General features: G+C 37.7%; 1 protein-coding gene across 8 annotated transcripts in view; it reads left to right on the forward strand.

The window, feature by feature from the left end:
* The window catches only part of foxp1b (forkhead box P1b), a 498,341-nt gene that overhangs the window by 471,461 nt on the left and 2,994 nt on the right, over window positions 1-23,886 (forward strand). For all 8 annotated transcript variants that reach the window (XM_062045979.1, XM_062045996.1, XM_062045954.1 and 5 more), the window contains 3 exons: window positions 5,267-5,388; window positions 11,557-11,626; window positions 11,832-11,998. In XM_062045979.1, the coding sequence (XP_061901963.1) occupies window positions 5,267-5,388; window positions 11,557-11,626; window positions 11,832-11,998 (359 nt within the window). The remainder of the gene's footprint in view (window positions 1-5,266; window positions 5,389-11,556; window positions 11,627-11,831; window positions 11,999-23,886) is intronic.

Consider the following 23,886-nt stretch of genomic DNA (forward strand, 5'->3'; position numbering starts at 1 on the left):
CATTAATAACCTTTAAAACCGTAAAAGCACTAAAGTAGCACTAACAAATAGGACCATTTTGGGGAGATTTTGACATATTTAGGGTCTAGTCATGATTATTAACAGTGTAATTACATGTTAAAAACCGTAAAAGCACAAACTTAGCACCAATTAATAGGACAATTTTGGGGAGATTTTGACATATTTAGGGTCCAGTCATTGTTAATAACACGGTAATTACACATTAATAACCTTAAAAACCGTGAAACCACAAACGTAGCACCAAAATCATTGGTACTTTAACTTTAACTTTAAAAACTTAAAAGCACAAGCGTAGCATTCAGTAAAATTATATCAAAAATTACACACGGTTTGATTAAAACAGGGACAAACTTTTTTGTCGGAACCCAAATCTTCCAAAAAAGTGGGGCGTACAAAAACCGAGGTACCACTCTATTGAAATGGCCATTAATCTATAAAAAAAAAAAAAAAAACTTCAAAGGTTCTCCTTATCTTTGACATAGTTATGGTCTAGTCATGGTTAATAATGCGGTAATTAATCATTAACAACCTTTAAAACCGTAAAACCACGAAAGTAGCACCAATGAATGGGACAATTTTTGGGAGATTTGGACATTTAGGGTCTAGTCATGGTTAATTACACGTCAATAACCTTTAAAACCGTAAAAGCACAATAGTATCACCAACAAATAGGACCATTTTTGGGAGATTTTGACATATTTAGGGTCTAGTCATGGTTAATTACACGTTAATAACCTTAAAAACTGTGAAACCGCCAATGTAACACCAATGAATGGGACAATTTTGGGGAGATTTTGACATAATTAGGGTCTAGTTATAGTTAATAACACTGTAATTACATGATAATAACCTTTAAAACCGTAAAAGCACTAAAGTAGCACCAATTAATAGAACAATTTTGGGGATATTTTGTCGGGTCTAGTCATGGTTAATAACACTGTAATTACATGTTAATAACCTTTCAAACTGTAACAGCACAAAAGCACCCCAGATAGGACCATTTTTGGGAGATTTTGACATATTTAGGGTCTAGTCATGGTTATAAAACACGTTAACAACCTTTAAAACCGTAAAACCACGAAAGTAGCACCAATGAATGGGACAATTTTTGGGAGATTTGGACATTTAGGGTCTAGTCATGGTTAATTACACGTCAATAACCTTTAAAACCGTAAAAGCACAATAGTATCACCAACAAATAGGACCATTTTTGGGAGATTTTGACATATTTAGGGTCTAGTCATGGTTGATTACACGTTAATAACCTTAAAAACTGTGAAACCGCCAATGTAACACCAATGAATGGGACAATTTTGGGGAGATTTTGACATAATTAGGGTCTAGTTATAGTTAATAACACTGTAATTACATGATAATAACCTTTAAAACCGTAAAAGCACTAAAGTAGCACCAATTAATAGAACAATTTTGGGGAGATTTTGACGGGTCTAGTCATGGTTAATAACACTGTAATTACATGTTAATAACCTTTCAAAGTGTAACAGCACAAAAGCACCCCAGATAGGACCATTTTTGGGAGATTTTGACATATTTAGGGTCTAGTCATGGTTATAAAACACGTTAACAACCTTTAAAACCGTAAAACCACGAAAGTAGCACCAATGAATGGGACAATTTTTGGGAGATTTGGACATTTAGGGTCTAGTCATGGTTAATTACACGTCAATAACCTTTAAAACCGTAAAAGCACAATAGTATCACCAACAAATAGGACCATTTTTGGGAGATTTTGACATATTTAGGGTCTAGTCATGGTTAATTACACGTTAATAACCTTAAAAACTGTGAAACCGCCAATGTAACACCAATGAATGGGACAATTTTGGGGAGATTTTGACATAATTAGGGTCTAGTTATAGTTAATAACACTGTAATTACATGATAATAACCTTTAAAACCGTAAAAGCACTAAAGTAGCACCAATTAATAGAACAATTTTGGGGAGATTTTGACGGGTCTAGTCATGGTTAATAACACTGTAATTACATGTTAATAACCTTTCAAACTGTAACAGCACAAAAGCACCCCAGATAGGACCATTTTTGGGAGATGTTGACATATTTAGGGTCTAGTCATGGTTATAAAACACGTTAACAACCTTTAAAACCGTAAAACCACGAAAGTAGCACCAATGAATGGGACAATTTTTGGGAGATTTGGACATTTAGGGTCTAGTCATGGTTAATTACACGTCAATAACCTTTAAAACCGTAAAAGCACAATAGTATCACCAACAAATAGGACCATTTTTGGGAGATTTTGACATATTTAGGGTCTAGTCATGGTTATAAAACACGTTAACAACCTTTAAAACCGTAAAACCACGAAAGTAGCACCAATGAATGGGACAATTTTTGGGAGATTTGGACATTTAGGGTCTAGTCATGGTTAATTACACGTCAATAACCTTTAAAACCGTAAAAGCACAATAGTATCACCAACAAATAGGACCATTTTTGGGAGATTTTGACATATTTAGGGTCTAGTCATGGTTGATTACACGTTAATAACCTTAAAAACTGTGAAACCGCCAATGTAACACCAATGAATGGGACAATTTTGGGGAGATTTTGACATAATTAGGGTCTAGTTATAGTTAATAACACTGTAATTACATGATAATAACCTTTAAAACCGTAAAAGCACTAAAGTAGCACCAATTAATAGAACAATTTTGGGGAGATTTTGACGGGTCTAGTCATGGTTAATAACACTGTAATTACATGTTAATAACCTTTCAAAGTGTAACAGCACAAAAGCACCCCAGATAGGACCATTTTTGGGAGATTTTGACATATTTAGGGTCTAGTCATGGTTATAAAACACGTTAACAACCTTTAAAACCGTAAAACCACGAAAGTAGCACCAATGAATGGGACAATTTTTGGGAGATTTGGACATTTAGGGTCTAGTCATGGTTAATTACACGTCAATAACCTTTAAAACCGTAAAAGCACAATAGTATCACCAACAAATAGGACCATTTTTGGGAGATTTTGACATATTTAGGGTCTAGTCATGGTTAATTACACGTTAATAACCTTAAAAACTGTGAAACCGCCAATGTAACACCAATGAATGGGACAATTTTGGGGAGATTTTGACATAATTAGGGTCTAGTTATAGTTAATAACACTGTAATTACATGATAATAACCTTTAAAACCGTAAAAGCACTAAAGTAGCACCAATTAATAGAACAATTTTGGGGAGATTTTGACGGGTCTAGTCATGGTTAATAACACTGTAATTACATGTTAATAACCTTTCAAACTGTAACAGCACAAAAGCACCCCAGATAGGACCATTTTTGGGAGATGTTGACATATTTAGGGTCTAGTCATGGTTATAAAACACGTTAACAACCTTTAAAACCGTAAAACCACGAAAGTAGCACCAATGAATGGGACAATTTTTGGGAGATTTGGACATCTAGGGTCTAGTCATGGTTAATTACACGTCAATAACCTTTAAAACCGTAAAAGCACAATAGTATCACCAACAAATAGGACCATTTTTGGGAGATTTTGACATATTTAGGGTCTAGTCATGGTTAATTACACGTTAATAACCTTAAAAACTGTGAAACCACCAATGAATGGGACAATTTTGGGGAGATTTTGACATAATTAGGGTCTAGTTATAGTTAATAACACTGTAATTACATGATAATAACCTTTAAAACCGTAAAAGCACTAAAGTAGCACCAATTAATACAACAATTTTGGGGATATTTTGACGGGTCTAGTCATGGTTAATAACACTGTAATTACATGTTAATAACCTTTCAAACTGTAACAGCACAAAAGCACCCCAGATAGGACAATTTTTGGGAGATGTTGACATATTTAGGGTCTAGTCATGGTTATAAAACACGTTAACAACCTTTAAAACCGTAAAACCACGAAAGTAGCACCAATGAATGGGACAATTTTTGGGAGATTTGGACATTTAGGGTCTAGTCATGGTTAATTACACGTCAATAACCTTTAAAACCGTAAAAGCACAATAGTATCACCAACAAATAGGACCATTTTTGGGAGATTTTGACATATTTAGGGTCTAGTCATGGTTAATTACACGTTAATAACCTTAAAAACTGTGAAACCGCCAATGTAACCCCAATGAATGGGACCATTTTGGGGAGATTTTGACATAATTAGGGTCTAGTTATAGTTAATAACACTGTAATTACATGATAATAACCTTTAAAACCGTAAAAGCACTAAAGTAGCACCAATTAATAGAACAATTTTGGGGATATTTTGACGGGTCTAGTCATGGTTAATAACACTGTAATTACATGTTAATAACCTTTCAAACTGTAACAGCACAAAAGCACCCCAGATAGGACCATTTTTGGGAGATTTTGACATATTTAGGGTCTAGTCATGGTTACAAAACACGTTAACAACCTTTAAAACCGTAAAACCACGAAAGTAGCACCAATGAATGGGACAATTTTTGGGAGATTTGGACATTTAGGGTCTAGTCATGGTTAATTACACGTCAATAACCTTTAAAACCGTAAAAGCACAATAGTATCACCAACAAATAGGACCATTTTTGGGAGATTTTGACATATTTAGGGTCTAGTCATGGTTAATTACACGTTAATAACCTTAAAAACTGTGAAACCGCCAATGTAACACCAATGAATGGGACAATTTTGGGGAGATTTTGACATAATTAGGGTCTAGTTATAGTTAATAACACTGTAATTACATGATAATAACCTTTAAAACCGTAAAAGCACTTAAGTAGCACCAATTAATAGAACAATTTTGGGGAGATTTTGACGGGTCTAGTCATGGTTAATAACACTGTAATTACATGTTAATAACCTTTCAAACTGTAACAGCACAAAAGCACCCCAGATAGGACCATTTTTGGTAGATTTTGACATATTTAGGGTCTAGTCATGGTTATAAAACACGTTAACAACCTTTAAAAACGTAAAAGCACAAACGTAAAATTATTTCAAAAATTACACACAGTTTGGTCGTACGATAACCCAAATCTTACAACAAAGTGGGCTACCACTCTATTTATTTGGCCATTAATCTCAAAACACAAACAAACCTTCAAAGGTTCTCCTCTTCCTTGCAATGTCATGTTTTCTCATGCCGACATGTCCACTGATGGAAACCTTTTTCTTTTCTTTTTTTTCTTTCTTTTTTCTTTTTTTTTTTTTCTGTCTCTTGTTTTTTTCACACCAACTGCAGAACGCAGTCCGGCATAATCTTAGTCTTCACAAGTGTTTTGTGCGAGTAGAAAACGTAAAAGGGGCCGTGTGGACAGTGGACGAAATAGAGTTCCAAAAGAGACGGCCTCAAAAGATCAGTGGGTAGGTGTGTGTGTGTGAGTGTGTGTGTGTGTGTGTGTCAGGAGACTCCATCTCATAATGTGTGTGTGTGTGTGTGTGTGTGCCATATCCTCCCTGCTTGCTTTTTGCCGTGCCTCCCCGTCCTTTACATGCTCTTTTTGGTGATGTTCCCCCGTAACCTCACCCACGGTGGCTTTGGCTTGTGTTTCATTGTGACCCCACTCCCCCCCCCCCCCCCCCCCCCCCCCCCACCTCCCTTGTGTGTGTTTGTCCCCCGGTCTGTCTTGCATCCTGGCTGCACCCGCCGGCTTGGCTCTCCCAGGGTGCCGTTCGCACCAACCTTTCCCTGCATAAGTGCTTTGTGAGAGTAGAGGATGAGTTTGGGTCCCGTTGGACCGTTGATGACGAGGAGTTTAAGCGCGGCCGACACGTGCAGAGAGGCCGCCCTCGGAAATACGCCGACGACGAGAACTTTGATGAGCTGCTCGTACAGTAAGCACTTACCCCCCCCCCCTCCCTACCCCCCCCCTGCATGTTCCCCTCATCAGTGTTGCCATCACGCATTCATCCAACATGCTTTTGCTTAGTGTTGCTTCTCGTGCACTGCAGACAAACACCCTGTTTTATTGTGTGGGTTTAAAAAAAAAAAAAAAAAAACCTTTAAAGGGGACCTATGATGAATTTTGTCTTTTCTGACTTATAAATGTTACCAGTAAACAATGCATGTGTGGAACACGGTTACACTGAGGGCCACATCGCAGTTACGGCTGCCCTGTAACCGTATATAAATTATGAATATAAATGTATAAGAATCCACCTCATGATATTATAAAATTAATCCCTATGCATTTGATGTTTATATTTGTATTAAATACAATGAAAAAAAAAATCTATTTTTCAGTTAAAAAAAAACAAAAACTGGCACAACTTCACCGTAAAATGTACAATGTTTTTTTTTACAGCATATTACTGTAAATGGTAACACTTTAGTATGGGGAACATCCATCCATCCATTTTCTACCGCTTATTCCCTTCGGGTTCGCGGGGGGTGCTGGAGCCTATCTCAGCTACAATCGGGCGGAAGGCGGGGTACACCCTGGACAAGTCGCCACCTCATCGCAGGGCCAACACAGATAGATAGACAACATTCACACTCACATTCACACAGTAGGGCCAATTTAGTGTTGCCAATCAACCTATCCTCAGGTGCATGTCTTTGGAGGTGGGAGGAAGCCGGAGTACCCGGTTGGGGTTGGGGTTTGGGTTAGGGTTAGGTTAAGGTTAGGGTTAGGATTAGGGTTGGGGTTGGGGTTAGGGTTAGGTGTAAAAATAGGGTTAGGGTTAGGATTAGGGTTAGGGTTAGGGTTGGGGTTGGGGTTAAGGTTAGGGTTAATGAGGGTTAGGCATAAAGAAAGAGTTGGTTAGAGCTAGGTTTAGGTTTGGGGTTAGGGTTAGGATTAGGGTTAGGTTTGTGGTTAGGGTTAGGGTTAGGCATAAAGAAAAAGAGTTGGTTATGGTTAGAGCTAAGGGTCGGGGTGGGGCGATAGAAAAGAGTGAAAAAAGAAGATAAGAAGGCTGTGCAGGGTTAGGGTTAGGGTTAAGGTTAGGGTTATTCATAAAGAAAAAGTTGGTTAGGGTTAGGGCTAAGGGTTGGGGTGGGGCGATAGAAAAGAGTGAAAATAGAAGATAAGAAGGGTGTGCAGTGTTAGGGTTAGGGTTAAGTTTAGGGTTAGGCATAAAGAAAAAGAGTTGGTTAGGGTTAGGGCTAAGGGTTGGGGTGGGGTGGGGCGATATAAAAGAGGGAAAAATAAGATAAAAAGGGTGTGCAGGGTTAGGGTTAGGGTTGGGGTTATGGTTAGGGTTAGTTAATGGCTTACTGGTTGTATAATAAGGCCATGCAGAATAAGGCATTAATAAGTACTTAATAATGACTAGTTAAGAGCCAATATGTTACTAATTTGCATGTTAATAAGAAACTAATTATTGGTCAACATGTTCCCCATACTAAAGTGTTACCCTGTCAATGGAAAAATGGTGCTATAGATATACGATACTATCTACTAATAGAAGTTTCAATCAATCAATCAATCAATGAATTATTTATTTTTGTTTTCATTTCAAATAGTTTGAGATCAATGATAGTATTCTTTTATATTATTTTCTTATAAAAAGTAGCATGCAGTTGTAACTTATATCTGTCAGTAGATCCGATATGTAGGTGCCAAAATCTACAACATGGCGACAGGGCGGAGGTAGAGTAAAAGGTGGTTTGGCACGTAAATAAACGACACATTCTGAAGAGACGATCAGAAAGCTGCTGATGCAAAATATATGCAACATTTTTACTAAAGAACCACCGTTACATGTTATGTAGATCAGTGTTTCTTAACCGTAGGGCCCATTGTTGGGCCACGAGTGCCCTCTAGAGGGGCGCCAAAAAGTATGAGTTTCTCAGCTGTGGTCTGTATGGGCCGCAGTGGTACCCAGTTGTAATTCACTTTTCCACCACTTGTGGCAGTAATGACAATCTCAAACAAACACAAAAAATCTGGAGCTAAAGTCATAGAGAGGTGTCTTAAGCGCAAAAATGATGACTAAAAGAACGAAGCTGTAAATTCATTTGCACTTTAATTTTATTGACGGTTAGTTTAAAAAACATGTTATTTATTAATTTTGTTAGAATTTATTTATTTTACCACTTTGTAATTGTATGTAAAATAATTTTTCATCAGTTTTTTTGAGTCCCTTCTTCTGCAGTATATTTGATTAGTATTTATTTTTTTGTAATCAGCCTGACCTAAACCTTGATAATAATCGGTGTGATTAAAACAATGGTTTTATATCATTTGACAAGGTGTATCCTGCTAAACTGTAAGTAGGTTAGATCAAGGGTAAGATTACTAATTCAGTGTTAATACATGAGTGTAGTGGAAAAGTTGGGCCCCAAAGTCTAAAAGGTTAAAAATCCCTGGTGTTTTAAATGTAGAAAACAACCACAATTATTAACCAGAGGGGGGAGCTCCTCGTCTTTGGCTTCAAGCTATAAGAAAACGTTAAAAAAAGGTAGGATAATGTATTTTTTATAAGTGCTAATAAAAGCAGCTTTTTTTATGCAGAGTCTGAATCGATTCGGCGAGTGTACGACAGTGCAGGTGTACTTATTGTTGTCACCGGGTGAATCTAATAAAATGTTTATGAAGTTTATGTGGGGAAAAAAATAGCAGTGACCTTCAAGTTATATATTTTAGTAGTGTACATTTTCCAAATATATATTATAATACTTTAATTTGCAATCTGGAATTTTTATTAATTTATTTAGCCTTTATTTAACCAGGAAAAATACCATTGAGATCAAAGATCTCTTTTCCAAGGGAGACCTGGCCAAGAGGGCAGCAGCAAGGTTACATTAAAACTCAGTAAACAACACATAAAACATAAAATTTACAACATTAAAACTTGCTCACATAACACATGTGAATACAGACAAGGTAGACCGCAATCCTTTCACAGAAGCTTTAAACTCATTTAAAGCTGTACACCTGCTTTCTTGCTTAGGTGTACAGTCACTTTTATAACCCGTTTGTGTTTGTTTTTCTACTGTGGAGGTGTTTCCCGATTGCAAATACAAGTATTATAATATATATTTGGAAAATGTACACTTATTAAAACATATATCTTGAAGGTCAATCAATCAATCAATCAATGTTTATTTATATAGCCCTAAATCACAAGGTCACTGCTATTTTTTTTCCACATAAACTTCATAAACATTTTATAGATTCACCCGGTCACAACAATAAGTACACCTGCGCCGAATCGATTCAGACTCTGCATAAAAAAGCTGTTTTTATTTGAATGTACGTTATTCCCGGCCTTCGGTGCTGAAAACCTAAATGCTTTCTTGCCCAGTTCAGTTTTTAAAGGAGGAAACACCTCCACAGTAGAAATAAAAAATAAAAAAAACGGGTTATAAAAGTGACTGTACACCTAAGCCTATCTGATACCTACCGTATTTTTCGGAGTATAAGTCGCACCGGAGTATAAGTCGCACCGGCCGAAAATGCATAATAAAGAAGAAAAAAAACATATATATGTCGCATTTTTGGGGGAAATTTATTTGATAAAACCCAACACCAAGAATAGACATTTAAAAGGCAATTTAAAATAAATAAAGAATAGTGAACAACAGGCTGAATAAGTGTACGTTATATGACGCATAAATAACCAACTGAGAACATGCCTGGTATGTTAATGTAACATATTATGGTAAGAGTCATTCAAATAACTATAACATATAGAACATGCTATACATTTACCAAACAATCTGTCACTCCTAATCGCTAAATCCCATGAAATCTTATACGTCTAGTCCAGTGGTTCTTAACCTTGTTGGAGGTACCGAACCCCACCAGTTTCATATGCGCATTCACCGAACCCTTCTTTAGTGAAAAAAAAAAAATACAATTTTTTCAAATTCAAGACAAAATTATATGTTTTTGGTAAAACTTTAGTATGGGGAACATATTCTAAGTAACAAAGACTTAATTTAGAGTTATTTGGTTAGAGTTAGGGTTAGAGCAGGGGTCCCCAAACTACGGCCCGCGGGCCAGATACGGCCCCCCAGCGTCCAAAATCCGGCCCGCGGGAAGTCCCAAGTTAAAAAATAAAAAGTTTTATTATTATTTTTTAATTTTTTTTTATTTTTTTTTAATTTGTCCTTACTAGTCAATTTTCTACCTTCTCCTAGCCACTCAGGCAAATCATATTGTCTAAAAATGCTTCTTACCATCGATAACGTGACATGCAGCAAGTGCGCTCTTTAAGTCAATTAGTGCGCAAGGAATATATATGTATGAATACATATATATATATATATATATATATATATATATATATATATATATATATATATATATATATATATATATATATATATATATATATATATATATATATATACACATATACATATATATATATATATATATATATATATATATATATATATATATATATATATATATATATATATATATATATATATATATATATATATATATATATATATATATACACATATATATATATATATATATATATATATATATATATATATATACATGGACATATACATATACATATATACACACACACATTTATATATAATATATATATACACATATATATATATATATATATATATATATATATATATATATATATATATATATACACATATATATATATATATATATATATATATATATATATACATGGACATATACATATACATATATACACACACACATTTATATATAATATATATATACACATATATATATATATATATATATATATATATATATATATATATATATATATATATATATATATATATATATATATATATATATATATATATATATATATATCGCGGCCCCCAGCCAAATTGTTTTACCACAATGTGGCCCCGGAGTCAAAAAGTTTGGGGACCCCTGGGTTAGAGGGTTAGGGCCAGGGTTAGAGGGTTAGGGTTATAATGAAGCCATACCAAATAAGGCATTAATAAGTACTTAATAATGACTAGTTAAGAGCCAATATGTTACTAATTTGCATGTTAATAAGCAACTAATTAATGGTGAATATGTTCCCCATACTAAAGTGTTACCATGTTTTTATACTGGTGCACAAAATGAACCGTGCATGAACATCACCTTGTTCAAACAACAAAACCAACACAGTGCATAAACTCACAACAAATTACACACCTGCAAATCAGTCTGACTTCTGCTGTTGCCGTATCCGTAATACGCCGATAGGGAGAAGTTTTTATTTACACGATGAGTCGGGTGTGTCTTGACCTCCGCCGAACCCCTGAGCCCGACTCACTGAACCCCTAGGGTTCGATCGAACCCAGGTTAAAAACCACTGGTCTAGTCTCTTACGTGAATGAGCTAAATAATATTATTTGATATTTTACGCTAATGTGTTAATAATTTCACACATAAGTGTGAAAAAAACTGCGACTTATACTCTGAAAAATACGGGTACTATCTGGACCGCAAGGAAATGTTTTAAAATGGAGATTAAAATCATCACAGATCCCCTTTAAGTGTCCTCATTTCTACAGCAGTAAATGTATTTTTGTTCTCATAAAAAGTTGCTATAATGTAATTTGTCTGTTTGCAGAAGTCCGGCATTGGTGAAGAATATTCAGACTAGCTTGGGCTACGGTCCAACCTTCTCCGCTGCCTTTCAGGTAAAAAAAAAGCTCGGAATTAAAAAAGTAATGCAATTTAAAAAAAAACAAAAAAAAAAACAGCCGTCATTTCCACATGAAGTGATGGGCGGATGTATTTGTATGAAGAAAGAAAGAAAAAAAAAGAGTGATGGGAAACTGAGTACGTGCTGACAACTCTCTTCCGCTCCACATTTTAATGCTCGGGGCCCTGCCTGCATTTCAGGCTTCAATGGCAGAGAACAACATACCTCTATACACAACTGCTTCCATTGGAAGTCCCACCCTCAACTCCCTGGCCAACGCCATCCGCGAGGAGCTGAATGGAGCAATGGACCATGGAAACAGCAACAGCAGTGACAGCAGCCCGGGACGCTCGCCCCTGCTCGCTATGTGAGTGGCACGCACAGTCACACGCTGGGAAAGATGAAAGTACTTTCCATCCCATGCCGACCATATATCAACTGTTTTGTCACTGGAGCTGAGGAAACGGACCAAATATTTCGGAGGAAAAATAAATAAGCGGCGTTTCAGCCGATTTTGAAAGGAGTTCTATCATTTCTAGGGATGTCCGATAATACCAGATAAATGCTTTAAAATGTAATATCGGAAATTATCGGTATCGGTTTCAAAAAGTAAAATGTATGACTTTTTAAAACGCCGCTGTGTACACGGACGTAGGGAGAAGTACAGAGCGCCAATAAACCTTAAAGGCACTGCCTTTGCGTGCCGGCCCAATCACATAATATCTTTTCACACACACAAGTGAATGCAAGCCATATTTGGTCAACAGCCATACAGGTCACACTGAGGGTGTCCGTATAAACAATGTTAACACTGTTACAAATATGCGCCACACTGTGAACCCACACCAAACAAGAATGACAAACACATTTCGGGAGAACATCCGCACTGTAACACAACATAAACACAACAGAACAAATACCTAGAACCCCTTGCAGCACTAACTCTTCCGGGACGCTACAATATACACCCCCCCCCCCCCCCCCCACCTTAACTTTAGGGAGAGCATGGGAGAGCATGTCCCAAATTCCAAGCTGCTGTTTTGAGGCATGTTCAAAAAAAATAATGCACTTAGTGACTTCAATAATAAATATGGCAGTGCCATGTTGGCATTTTTCCCCCATAACTTGAGTTGATTTATTTTGGAAAACCTTGTTACATTGTTTAATGCATCCAGCGGGGCATCACAACAAAATTAGGCATAATAATGTGTTAATTCCACGACTGTATATATCGGTATCGGTTGATATCGATATCGGTAATTAAGAGTTGGACAATATCGGAATATCGGATATGGGCAAAAAAGCCATTATCGGACATCTCTAATAATTTCCCACCGACTTTGAGGCCGTGAATGTGTCCTGACTGGTGACTAAGGAAGGAAGAGCCGTCGCCTTCTTGAGTGGACAAAAACACGTATTGCAAAACGGACGTCTTGGGGAATTTTACTAAGGAATTTGTGAAATCGAAACAATACAAAAAGAATGTATTTGTAAGTTAATAATAGCAACACAGACACTCGTAAATGTGTTAGCTGAAAGGCTATGGACTGTTTTACTTTCGGTTCAAGGCAAAACGCACCGTTTTATTGGCCGCATGGTGCAAAGCGTAGGGAAAAAAAGCAGTAGCATATAGTCCGAAAAATACGGCAGTTCTTGATTTTGTTTAGTTATTGTGCACTCACCACTTTATTTCGTTAAAAAAACATTGCATGTAGCATTTAATACCACACATTAGCAATATTAGCAAATGGTAAATTGAATACGATAGGCTTTGTAAAAATGTGTTATTTTTTTTACTATTTTCAGGTCCTTAATCTATTGTCAAAGTATTGAATGGAGATTTGAAATGGGATCTGTACATCCCCCCAAAAAATCAAAATCTCAGACGAAAATTGAGAGTTTGATTCTGCATGGACAGATTCCTTTGCCTGTGAAGTAAAAAAAAAAAAAAGTTTGTGTTGTGTTTTGTACGGAGCCCCTAAAGCAGTGTTTTTCAACCTTTTTTGAGCCCAGGCACATTTTTTGCGTTGAAAAAATCCGGAGGCACACCACCAGCAGAAATCTTCATATTTTAGTGGCTTTTTCTCTTTTTTTGGTATTTTCCTGTAGCAGTTTCATGTCTTCTTTTGAGCGATATTTCCCGCATCTACTTTGTTTCAGCAATCAAGGATCTTTCAGTTGTTTTTATCCTTCTTTGTGGGGACATTGTTGATTGTCATGTCATGTTCGGATGTACTTTGTGGACGCCGCCTTTGCTCCACAGTAAGTCTTTGCTGTCGTCCAGCATTCTGTTTTTGTTTACTTTGTAGCCAGTCCAGTTTTAGTTTCGTTCTGCATAGCCTTCCCTAAGCTTCAATGCCTTTTCTTAGGAGCACTGACCTTTTGTTTATTTTTGGTTTAAGCATTAGACACCTTTTTACCTGCACACTGCCTCCCGCTGTTTCCGACATCTACAAAGCAATTACCTACCGGCTGCCACCTACTGACATGGAAAAGTATTACACGGTTACTCTGCCGAGCTCTGGACAGCACCGACACTCAACAACAACACATCATTTGCAGACTATAATTAGTGGTTTGCAAAAAATATTTTTAACCCAAACAGATGAAATTAGATCATCTCCCACGGCACACCAGACTGTATCTCACGGCACACTAGTGTGCCGCGGCACAGTGGTTGAAAAACACTGCCCTAAAGGAACATGGGGGGGGGGATTTATTATTTTTTTTAATTTAGTATTTTTATTTTTTTTAGACATGTATCTCGTGCGCACGAGAAAGTTTCTCATGTGCACGATATAGTTTATAAGGTTATAAAAAAAAAGAAATTATATATTTTTTTAGACATGTATCTCTTGCGCACGAGATACATGTCTTAAAAAAAAAAAAAAAATTATACATTTTTTTTTATAACTTTATAAAAAGATAGTTTCTTGTGCGCACGAGATACATGTCTAAAAAAAGATATATATATATTAAAAAAAAAATTATATATAAAAAAAATTCCCCCATGTCCCTTTAGGGGCTCCATAGTTTTGCGACTCCAGACTATTTTTCTTTAGTAAAAAAATGAGCTAATAACGCTTGCTGACCCCGAGCCTAGGTTGTGTCTGACCTCCCAGTAGAAAAGGAAACTCCACCTTTACAAGCTTCTGTCACCAGACTATCCTGGAGGGGGTGTTATTTCAACACAAAAAAGAAAAAAAAAACGATATTCCTTTCCGCGCACGTAGAATCACACGATTCAGATTCATGTAAATACTTTCGAAACAGCCGACCGCAAAGTGACTCAACTGTTGGCTGACAGGCGGCGAAACATGAGCCCCCCGACACTTTCAGAGGAGCCGCTGGAAGAAAAATAGCACCGAAGCACAATTAGTCTGGAGGACATCATTCAGAGTTCTTGTGTTGGAAAAGTTGCGGTCGGGCCTTCGAACCGCAGCCCCTCGTTCGCTTGTTGAGTAGGAGTGTCTGCTAAGTTGTTTGAAGCTTAAAATAATAGCGCGCACTGCTGCTGCATGCGTTCCAGATGTGAGGGGCGGACCGCCCGTGTGTGCTGTGCAGAAACACCCGGGGATCGGCCTCCCGAAATTGTGCCTGCAAAGAAAAGGAGGGGGGGAGAAGAAAAAAAAAAGGTGCAGCAGCAACAAGCTCAGGGCCAACTAGAGGAAAGTGCCATCTCTTATCACGGAGAACATAGCTGTGAGCATGGCTGTGGAACAGGAAAGGCAGAGACAGGATGGGTGTGCTGGCCTAAAGGCAGCCTGCGTCTCCCTTTGCCCCTCTGCGTCTCGCTTTAGGCTCATACAACTCCAACTCCTTTTTTCTCTCTCTCTCCATAAATTAATGTATATGAGGGTTGTTTTATTTTGCTTTTAAAGAACTTTACTCTTAATAATGTACCCAACAAGAGGACAAACTTATGTTCTTTAATTACTCAAGTTTTGTACTTGTTCAACATGTTCTTCTTCTGTTACTGCACAATCCATCGCTCGTGCTGCAAAGATTACCCAACATAGGCTTAGACAAACTTTAATGATCCACAAGGGAAATTGTTCCACACAGTAGCTCAGTTACAATGATGGAAAGTGTAAGGATGGAAAGGACAATGCAGGTATAAATAGACTAGGGCTGCAACAACTAATCGATTAAATCTATTAAAATCGATTATAAAAATAGTTGGCTATTAATTTAGTCATCGATTCGTTGGATCTACGCTATGCGCATGCGCAGAGGCAATTTTTTTTTATTAATTTTTTTATAAACCTTTATTTATAAATTGCAACAAGTACAAACAGCTGAGAAACAATAATTAAAATAAGTATGCTGCCAGTATGCTGGGTTTTTTTCAATAAAATACTGGAAAGGATAGAAATGTAGTTTGTCTCTTTTATCCGATTATTAATCGAAGTAATAATCGACAGATTAATCGATTATCAAATTAATCGTTAGTTGCGGCCCTAAAATAGACTAAATATAGCGATATAAAATATAACATATATATGTAATATTTACATGATATATGTACAGTATATTATATATAATATATATATTATAACATATTTAACAACATAGATTATCAAAATTAAATAATAAAGATTTGCTATTCGCTTAACTCATTTTTTATCGATGGACTGCCAGGAATGTATGTACAAAAAATTACAACTAAATAACACAAACATCCATCTTCTTCCGCTTATCCGAGGTCGGGTGGCGGGGGCAGCAGCCTAAGCAGGGAAGCCCAGACTTCCCTCTCCCCAGCCACTTCGCCCAGCCCTTCCCGGGGGATCTCGAGGCGTTCCCAGGCCAGCCAGGAGACATAGTCTTCCCAACGTGTCCTTGGTCTTCCCCGTGGCCTCCTACCGGTCGGACGTGCCCTAAACACCTCCTGGATAAAACATACTTTTTGCACTGAATGTCGTGTTTACAGGACATTTTGGAAAAGATTAAATTAACACTCTCAAAAGCACTCGAAAAGAGGAAAAAAACTGAAAAAATTAACTATACAAAAGTGAATATAATATGTAGAATATAATAAAAATCCAATGTAATAAGACTACAGAATAAAATAAATTAAAAGGGGTTTGCATAGTTACAAGTATGCAAAGGAACTTACTTACAAATAGACAAGGAATGAATACGAATAAAATGTAAATACAACCTAAATATACAAAAAGTAGTCGATAAAGTGCAATATGGTTTAACAAATATAATAATATAGAACCCACCATTATCTTATACCTTGTGTGATGCAGTAAAACAATTTATGTGAAACAAAAATAAACACTGACTAAATGGAAAAAATAAAGTCAGACTAGTCAGTGGACTGATTGAAAAAATTATTATTGACTAGTCCAAAAAACTATTGATGGCTCGTCGACTAATCGAAAATATGATAGATGACTCGTTCAACGATCAAAAAAACATTCAAATATGACTAGTTGAATAATCAAAAGAAAATAATCGGTGATTAATCAAAAAAATTAATGCTAAATAGGCAACAACTGATCAGAAAATATTGATGACTAGTTGACTGATTGGGAAAATAATCGATGACTAGTAGAATAATCGAAAGAAAAATAATCGGTGACTAATCGAAAAAATAATCGCTGACTAGTCAAAAAAATAAACACTCACTAGTCAGTCGACTGATGGAAAAAATCATTATTGACTAGTCAAAAAAATTATCGATGGCTATTAGACTAATCGAAAAAATTATAGATGACTTGTCCAAAGATAAAAAAAACATTCAATGATGACTAGTTGAATAATCTAAAGAAAATAATTGGTGACTAATTAAAAAAATAAATGCTGACTAGCCAACTGGTCAGAAAATATCAATGACTAGTCGACTGATTGGGAAAATAATCAACGACTAGTCGAATAAACGAAAGAAAAATAATCGGTGACTAATCGACTGATCAAAGAAATAAATGCTGACGAGTCGACTAATTGAAAAAATAAATGCTGACTAGTCGAGTAATCGAAAAAAAAAATTGCTGACTAGTCGACTATTAAAGTAATTGTTAATCTCCCACTGCACAATCCATCGTTACACATTCTCTCTAGGGCTGCAAAGATTAGTCAACATAATTGACAACATAGATTATCCAAATTAATTCACAAAGATTTTTTATCAATGGACTGCCAGGAATATATGTACAAATAATTGCAACTCAGTAACACAAACACTACTGGAAAAAACATACTTTTTGCACTGAATGTCATGTTTACAGGACTTTTTGTGGTTTATTTTCAGACAAACGTTATCAAGCCTCAATTGTTTGATCACAGTAGCTCTAATGAACAGTCTCACAAGCACTCGAAAAGAGGAAAAAACTAAATAAAACTAAATATGATTAACAATACCCACTATACAAAAGTGAATATAATCTGTAGAATATAATACAAAGCCAATAGAATAAGACTACAGAATAAAATAAAATAAATGGGTTTGCATAGTTACAAGTATGCAAAGGAAGTTACTTACAAATAGACAAGGAATGAATAAGAATAAAATGTAAATACAACCTAAATATACAAAAAATTGTCAATAAAGTGCAATAACGTTTAACAAGTACAATAATATAGGACCCACCATTATCTTATATGGTGTGTGATACAGTAAAACAATTTATTATGAAACAAAAATAAACATTGACTAATTGAAAAGATAAACGATGACTAGTCAAAAAAATTATCAATGGATAGTCGACTAATCGAAAAAATAATAGATGACTAGTCCAGCGATCAAAAAAACATTCAATGATGACTAGTTGAATAATTGAAAGAAAATCATTGATGACTAATCAAAAAAATAAATGCTGACTGGCCAACTCATCAGAAAATATCGATGACTAGTAAACTGATTGGGAAAATAATCGATGACTGGTCGAATAATCGAAAGAATAAACGCTGACTCGTCGACTGATCAAAAAAGAAATCGATGGCTAGTCGACTGACTGAAAAAAAAACAAAAAAACATGACCAGTCAACTGATCAAAAAAATAATTGATGACTAGTCGACTGACTGAAAAAAACAAAACAATGACTAGTCGACTGATCAAAAAAATAATGGATGACTTGTCGACTGTCTGAAAAAAAAAAAAAGATGACTAGTCGACTGATCAAAAAAATAATCGATGAATAGTCGACTGACTGGAAAAAAAAAAAAAAAAACATGACTAGTTGACTGATCAAAAAAATAATGGATGACTAGTCGACTGACTGAAAAAAAAAAAAAAACGATGACTAGTCGACTGATCAAAAAAATAATCGATGACTAGTTGACGGACTGAAAAAAAAAAAAAAAAAACATGACAAAAAAATAAACGATGACTGACTGAAAAAAAAAACGATGACTAGTCAACTGATCAAAAAAATTATCAATGACTAGTCGACTGACTGAAAAAAATAATCGATGACTCCTAGACCTGACTAGACCCGCTCGTCGGCACTGCACCTTATAATCCGGTGCGCCCTATAGTCCGGAAAATACGCCATGTCAAAATCAGCAGTGAAGTTCTTGGAACAGCCAGATCAGAACCAGGTACGGAGAGAAGGTTAATTACAGGCAAAGTGTGGAATCAGCATGCAGTTCAGTCGCTGGGTGATAACAATTTCATGTGTGCCTTGCAGCCACGTACCGGGGCCCGAGGCAGGCAGCACTGCTGGGGTTACTTTGATGTGAGAATGATCGAAAAGCTGACTTCACTCTTTTTTCTTTTTTTTTATATCGTATTTATAATTTACACCAAAATATGTCAGCCCATTAGCATACAGTATGACTGCTAATGAAGCGCGTGCCAGTCGGTCCCTCGCCGCGGCGGTTAAAATGAGCCTGGTGCTCGGCAGCGGCGGCCGCAGACCGGCACCGCACATTCGAGCCCGCAATGTTTTGTTCCAGCTCCTGGACTCCAATTTCATTCCTGTTCCCTTTCTGTAATGAGGAATTTTGTTCCTGCTCCTGTTCTCCACTTTCATTCCTGCTCCCTTTCTGTAATGAGGAATTTTGTTCCTGCTCCTGGTATCCACTTTCATTCCTGCTCCCTTTCTGTAATGAGGAATTTTGTTCCTGCTCCTGGTCTCCACTTTCATTCCTGCTCCCTTTCTGTAATGAGGAATTTTGTTCCTGCTCCTGGTCTCCACTTTCATTCCTGCTCCCTTTCTGTAATGAGGAATTTTGTTCCGGCTCCTGGTCTCCACTTTCATTCCTGCTCCCTTTCAGTAATGAGGAATTTTGTTCCGGCTCCTGGTCTCCACTTTCATTCCTGCTCCCTTTCTGTAATGAGGAATTTTGTTCCTGCTCCTGGTCCCCACTTTCATTCCTGCTCCCTTTCTGTAATGAGGAATTGTGTTCCGGCTCCTGGTCTCCACTTTCATTCCTGCTCCCTTTCCGCAATGAGGAATTTTGTTCCTGCTCCTGTTCTCCACTTTCATTCCTGCTCCCTTTCTGTAATGAGGAATTTTGTTCCAGCTCCTGGTCTCCACTTTCATTCTTGCTCCCTTTCTGTAATGAGGAATTTTGTTCCAGCTCCTGGTATCCACTTTCATTCCTGCTCCCTTTCTGTAATGAGGAATTTTGTTCCTGCTCCTGGTCTCCACTTTCATTCCTGCTCCCTTTCTGTAATGAGGAATTTTGTTCCTGCTCCTGGTCTCCACTTTCATTCCTGCTCCCTTTCTGTAATGAGGAATTTTGTTCCGGCTCCTGGTATCCACTTTCATTCCTGCTCCCTTTCTGTAATGAGGAATTTTGTTCCGGCTCCTGGTATCCACTTTCATTCCTGCTCCCTTTCTGTAATGAGGAATTTTGTTCCAGCTCCTGGTCTCCACTTTCATTCTTGCTCCCTTTCTGTAATGAGGAATTTTGTTCCAGCTCCTGGTATCCACTTTCATTCCTGCTCCCTTTCTGTAATGAGGAATTTTGTTCCTGCTCCTAGTCTCCACTTTCATTCCTGCTCCCTTTCTGTAATGAGGAATTTTGTTCCTGCTCCTGGTCTCCACTTTCATTCCTGTTCCCTTTCTGTAATGAGGAATTTTGTTCCTGCTCCTGGTCTCCACTTTCATTCCTGTTCCCTTTCTGTAATGAGGAATTTTGTTCCTGCTCCTGGTCTCCACTTTCATTCCTGCTCCCTTTCTGTAATGAGGAATTGTGTTCCTGCTCCTGGTCTCCACTTTCATTCCTGTTCCCTTTCTGTAATGAGGAATTTTGTTCCTGCTCCTGGTCTCCACTTTCATTCCTGCTCCCTTTCTGTAATGAGGAATTTTGTTCCGGCTCCTGGTCTCCACTTTCATTCCTGCTCCCTTTCTGTAATGAGGAATTTTGTTCCTGCTCCTGGTCTCCACTTTCATTCCTGCCCCCTTTCTGTAATGAGGAATTTTGTTCCAGCTCCTGGTATCCACTTTCATTCCTACCCCCTTTCTGTAATGAGGAATTTTGTTCCTGCTCCTAGTCTCCACTTTCATTCTTGCTCCCTTTCTGTAATGAGGAATTTTGTTCCTGCTCCTGGTCTCCACTTTCATTCCTGCTCCCTTTCTGTAATGAGGAATTTTGTTCCTGCTCCTGGTCTCCACTTTCATTCCTGCTCCCTTTCTGTAATGAGGAATTTCGTTCCAGCTCCTGGTCTCCACTTTCATTCCTGCTCCCTTTCTGTAATGAGGAATTTTGTTCCTGCTCCTGGTCTCCACTTTTATTCCTGCTCCCTTTCTGTAATGAGGAATTTGGCACATCTCATCTCTTCAGTGGCTCTTTTGCCCAGACTGGGAGAGGAGGAGGCGGGGTCATGTTTCCGCCTTGTTTACAAGTGACAGCGTTATTATTCCCATAAGGCCAGCCGGTGTTTCTTATCGCACGCCACGCCGCCCGCTCTTTCCCCGCCAGCGCTTTTTCTTCCTTTATTGACACTCGCCGGAAAAAGACGCATTAATTGTGGAGTTTAAGGCGCCGCGCGTCTGAGCGCCGTGTTTGCTAGAAGTTGATTAATGATCGGAGCCGGTGCCGGGGTCATCCTCCGGAGACCCTTCTCGCAGGTTGTGCATGTTAACGAGCAGGAAAGGGGATCACACAGCGCGCCGCTGATCAGACACCACCTGGGGAGGGGTTGGGGGGGGCTCCGACAACAGCAACCGGAGTCCATTCTCTCCCGTCCTGGTCTCACCTTTGTCAGGTTCAAACACTGATGACATCTATTAAACAAGACAAGAAGCAAAGAATCAAACAGAGACAGAATTACATTTGGACTCAATTTTGAGGAGAGACGCGACGACTGTTCTCTCTATACAGTCTTCCACGCTCTGACGAAAAATGTTTACGTCTCCTCCTTTATTTAGAGATTCAATGTTTACACAACAACACATGTCTCAACAGGAATGGGAGGGTATGTAAACAGCTCTTGTTTTTGGTCATATTGAAAACAAAAGAAGAAGATGCCTCGGGCCTGGTCTCGTCCTGGATTCGGCTTGAGCAGGTCTTCGATGACAATAGATAACCCCTCCCGTCTCCTCTCATCGTACACAGTGGAATTTTCCAAGCCTTTGACTTGGTGGAACAAAGACAGCTCTCACCTGTTCACTGGAACTCAGAACGGAAAGTTTTTTGATAATTTACATACAATTTTTCTGACAACCTTGTTCATCTCCTTCCTTTATCAATTCCCAGTGAATTCCTCGCCGTGGGAATAAAAAAGCCTGGAGCTGCGCCCTCAAATCACGTTTTAGTTCCCCTGCATTTTCTTTTACAAACACTCTGAATGTTTACTAGCGATTAGAGTTGTCCCGATACCAATGTTTTGCTGGCGGTCCAGAGTCGGGACAAGGGGTGGACCGATCGCCTGTGTATCGGTAGGGGACATCTCTGCGCTGCCGACCCGTGTCCGCTCGGGATGGTTTCCTGCTGGCCCAACTATGGACTGGACTCTCAGTATTATGTTAGATCCACTATGGACTGGACTCTCAGTATTATGTTAGATCCACTATGGACTGGACTCTCACAATATTATGTTAGATCCACTATGGACTGGACTCCCACTATTATGTTAGATCCACTATGGACTGGACTCTCACAATATTATGTTACATCCACTATGGACTGGACTTTGACAATATCATGCTAGATCCATTATGGACTGGACTCTCACAATATTATGTTAGATCCACTATGGACTGGACTCTCACAATATTATGTTAGATCCACTATGGACTGGACTTTCACAATATTATGTTAGATCCACTATGGACTGGACTCTCACAATGTTATGTTACATCCACTATGGACTGGACTCTCACTATTATGTTAGATCCACTATGGACTGGACTCTCACAATATTATGTTAGATCCACTATGGACTGGACTCTCACAATATTATGTTAGATCCACTATGGACTGGACTCTCACAATATTATGTTAGATCCACTATGGACTGGACTCTCACTATTATGTTAGATCCACCATGGACTGGACTTTCACAATATTATGTTAGATCCACTATGGACTGGACTTTCACAATATTATGTTAGATCCACTATGGACTGGACTCTCACAATGTTATGTTACATCCACTATGGACTGGACTCTCACTATTATGTTAGATCCACTATGGACTGGACTCTCACAATATTATGTTAGATCCACTATGGACTGGACTCTCACAATATTATGTTAGATCCACTATGGACTGGACTCTCACTATTATGTTAGATCCACTATGGACTGGACTCTCACAATATTATGTTAGATCCACTATGGACTGGACTCTCACAATATTATGTTAGATCCACTATGGACTGGACTCTCACTATTATGTTAGATCCACCATGGACTGGACTTTCACAATATTATGTTAGATCCACTATGGACTGGACTTTCACAATATTATGTTAGATCCACTATGGACTGGACTCTCACAATGTTATGTTACATCCACTATGGACTGGACTCTCACTATTATGTTAGATCCACTATGGACTGGACTCTCACAATATTATGTTAGATCCACTATGGACTGGACTTTCACAATATTATGTTAGATCCACTATGGACTGGACTCTCAGTATTATGTTAGATCCACTATGGACTGGACTCTCACAATATTATGTTAGATCCACTATGGACTGGACTCTCACTATTATGTTAGATCCACTATGGACTGGACTTTCACAATATTATGGTAGATCCACTATGGACTGGACTCTCACAATATTATGTTAGATCCACTATGGACTGGACTCTCACAATGTTATGTTACATCCACTATGGAC

This window comes from Entelurus aequoreus, linkage group LG01, assembly GCF_033978785.1.
Source record: "Entelurus aequoreus isolate RoL-2023_Sb linkage group LG01, RoL_Eaeq_v1.1, whole genome shotgun sequence".
NCBI classification, from domain to species: domain Eukaryota; kingdom Metazoa; phylum Chordata; class Actinopteri; order Syngnathiformes; family Syngnathidae; genus Entelurus; species Entelurus aequoreus.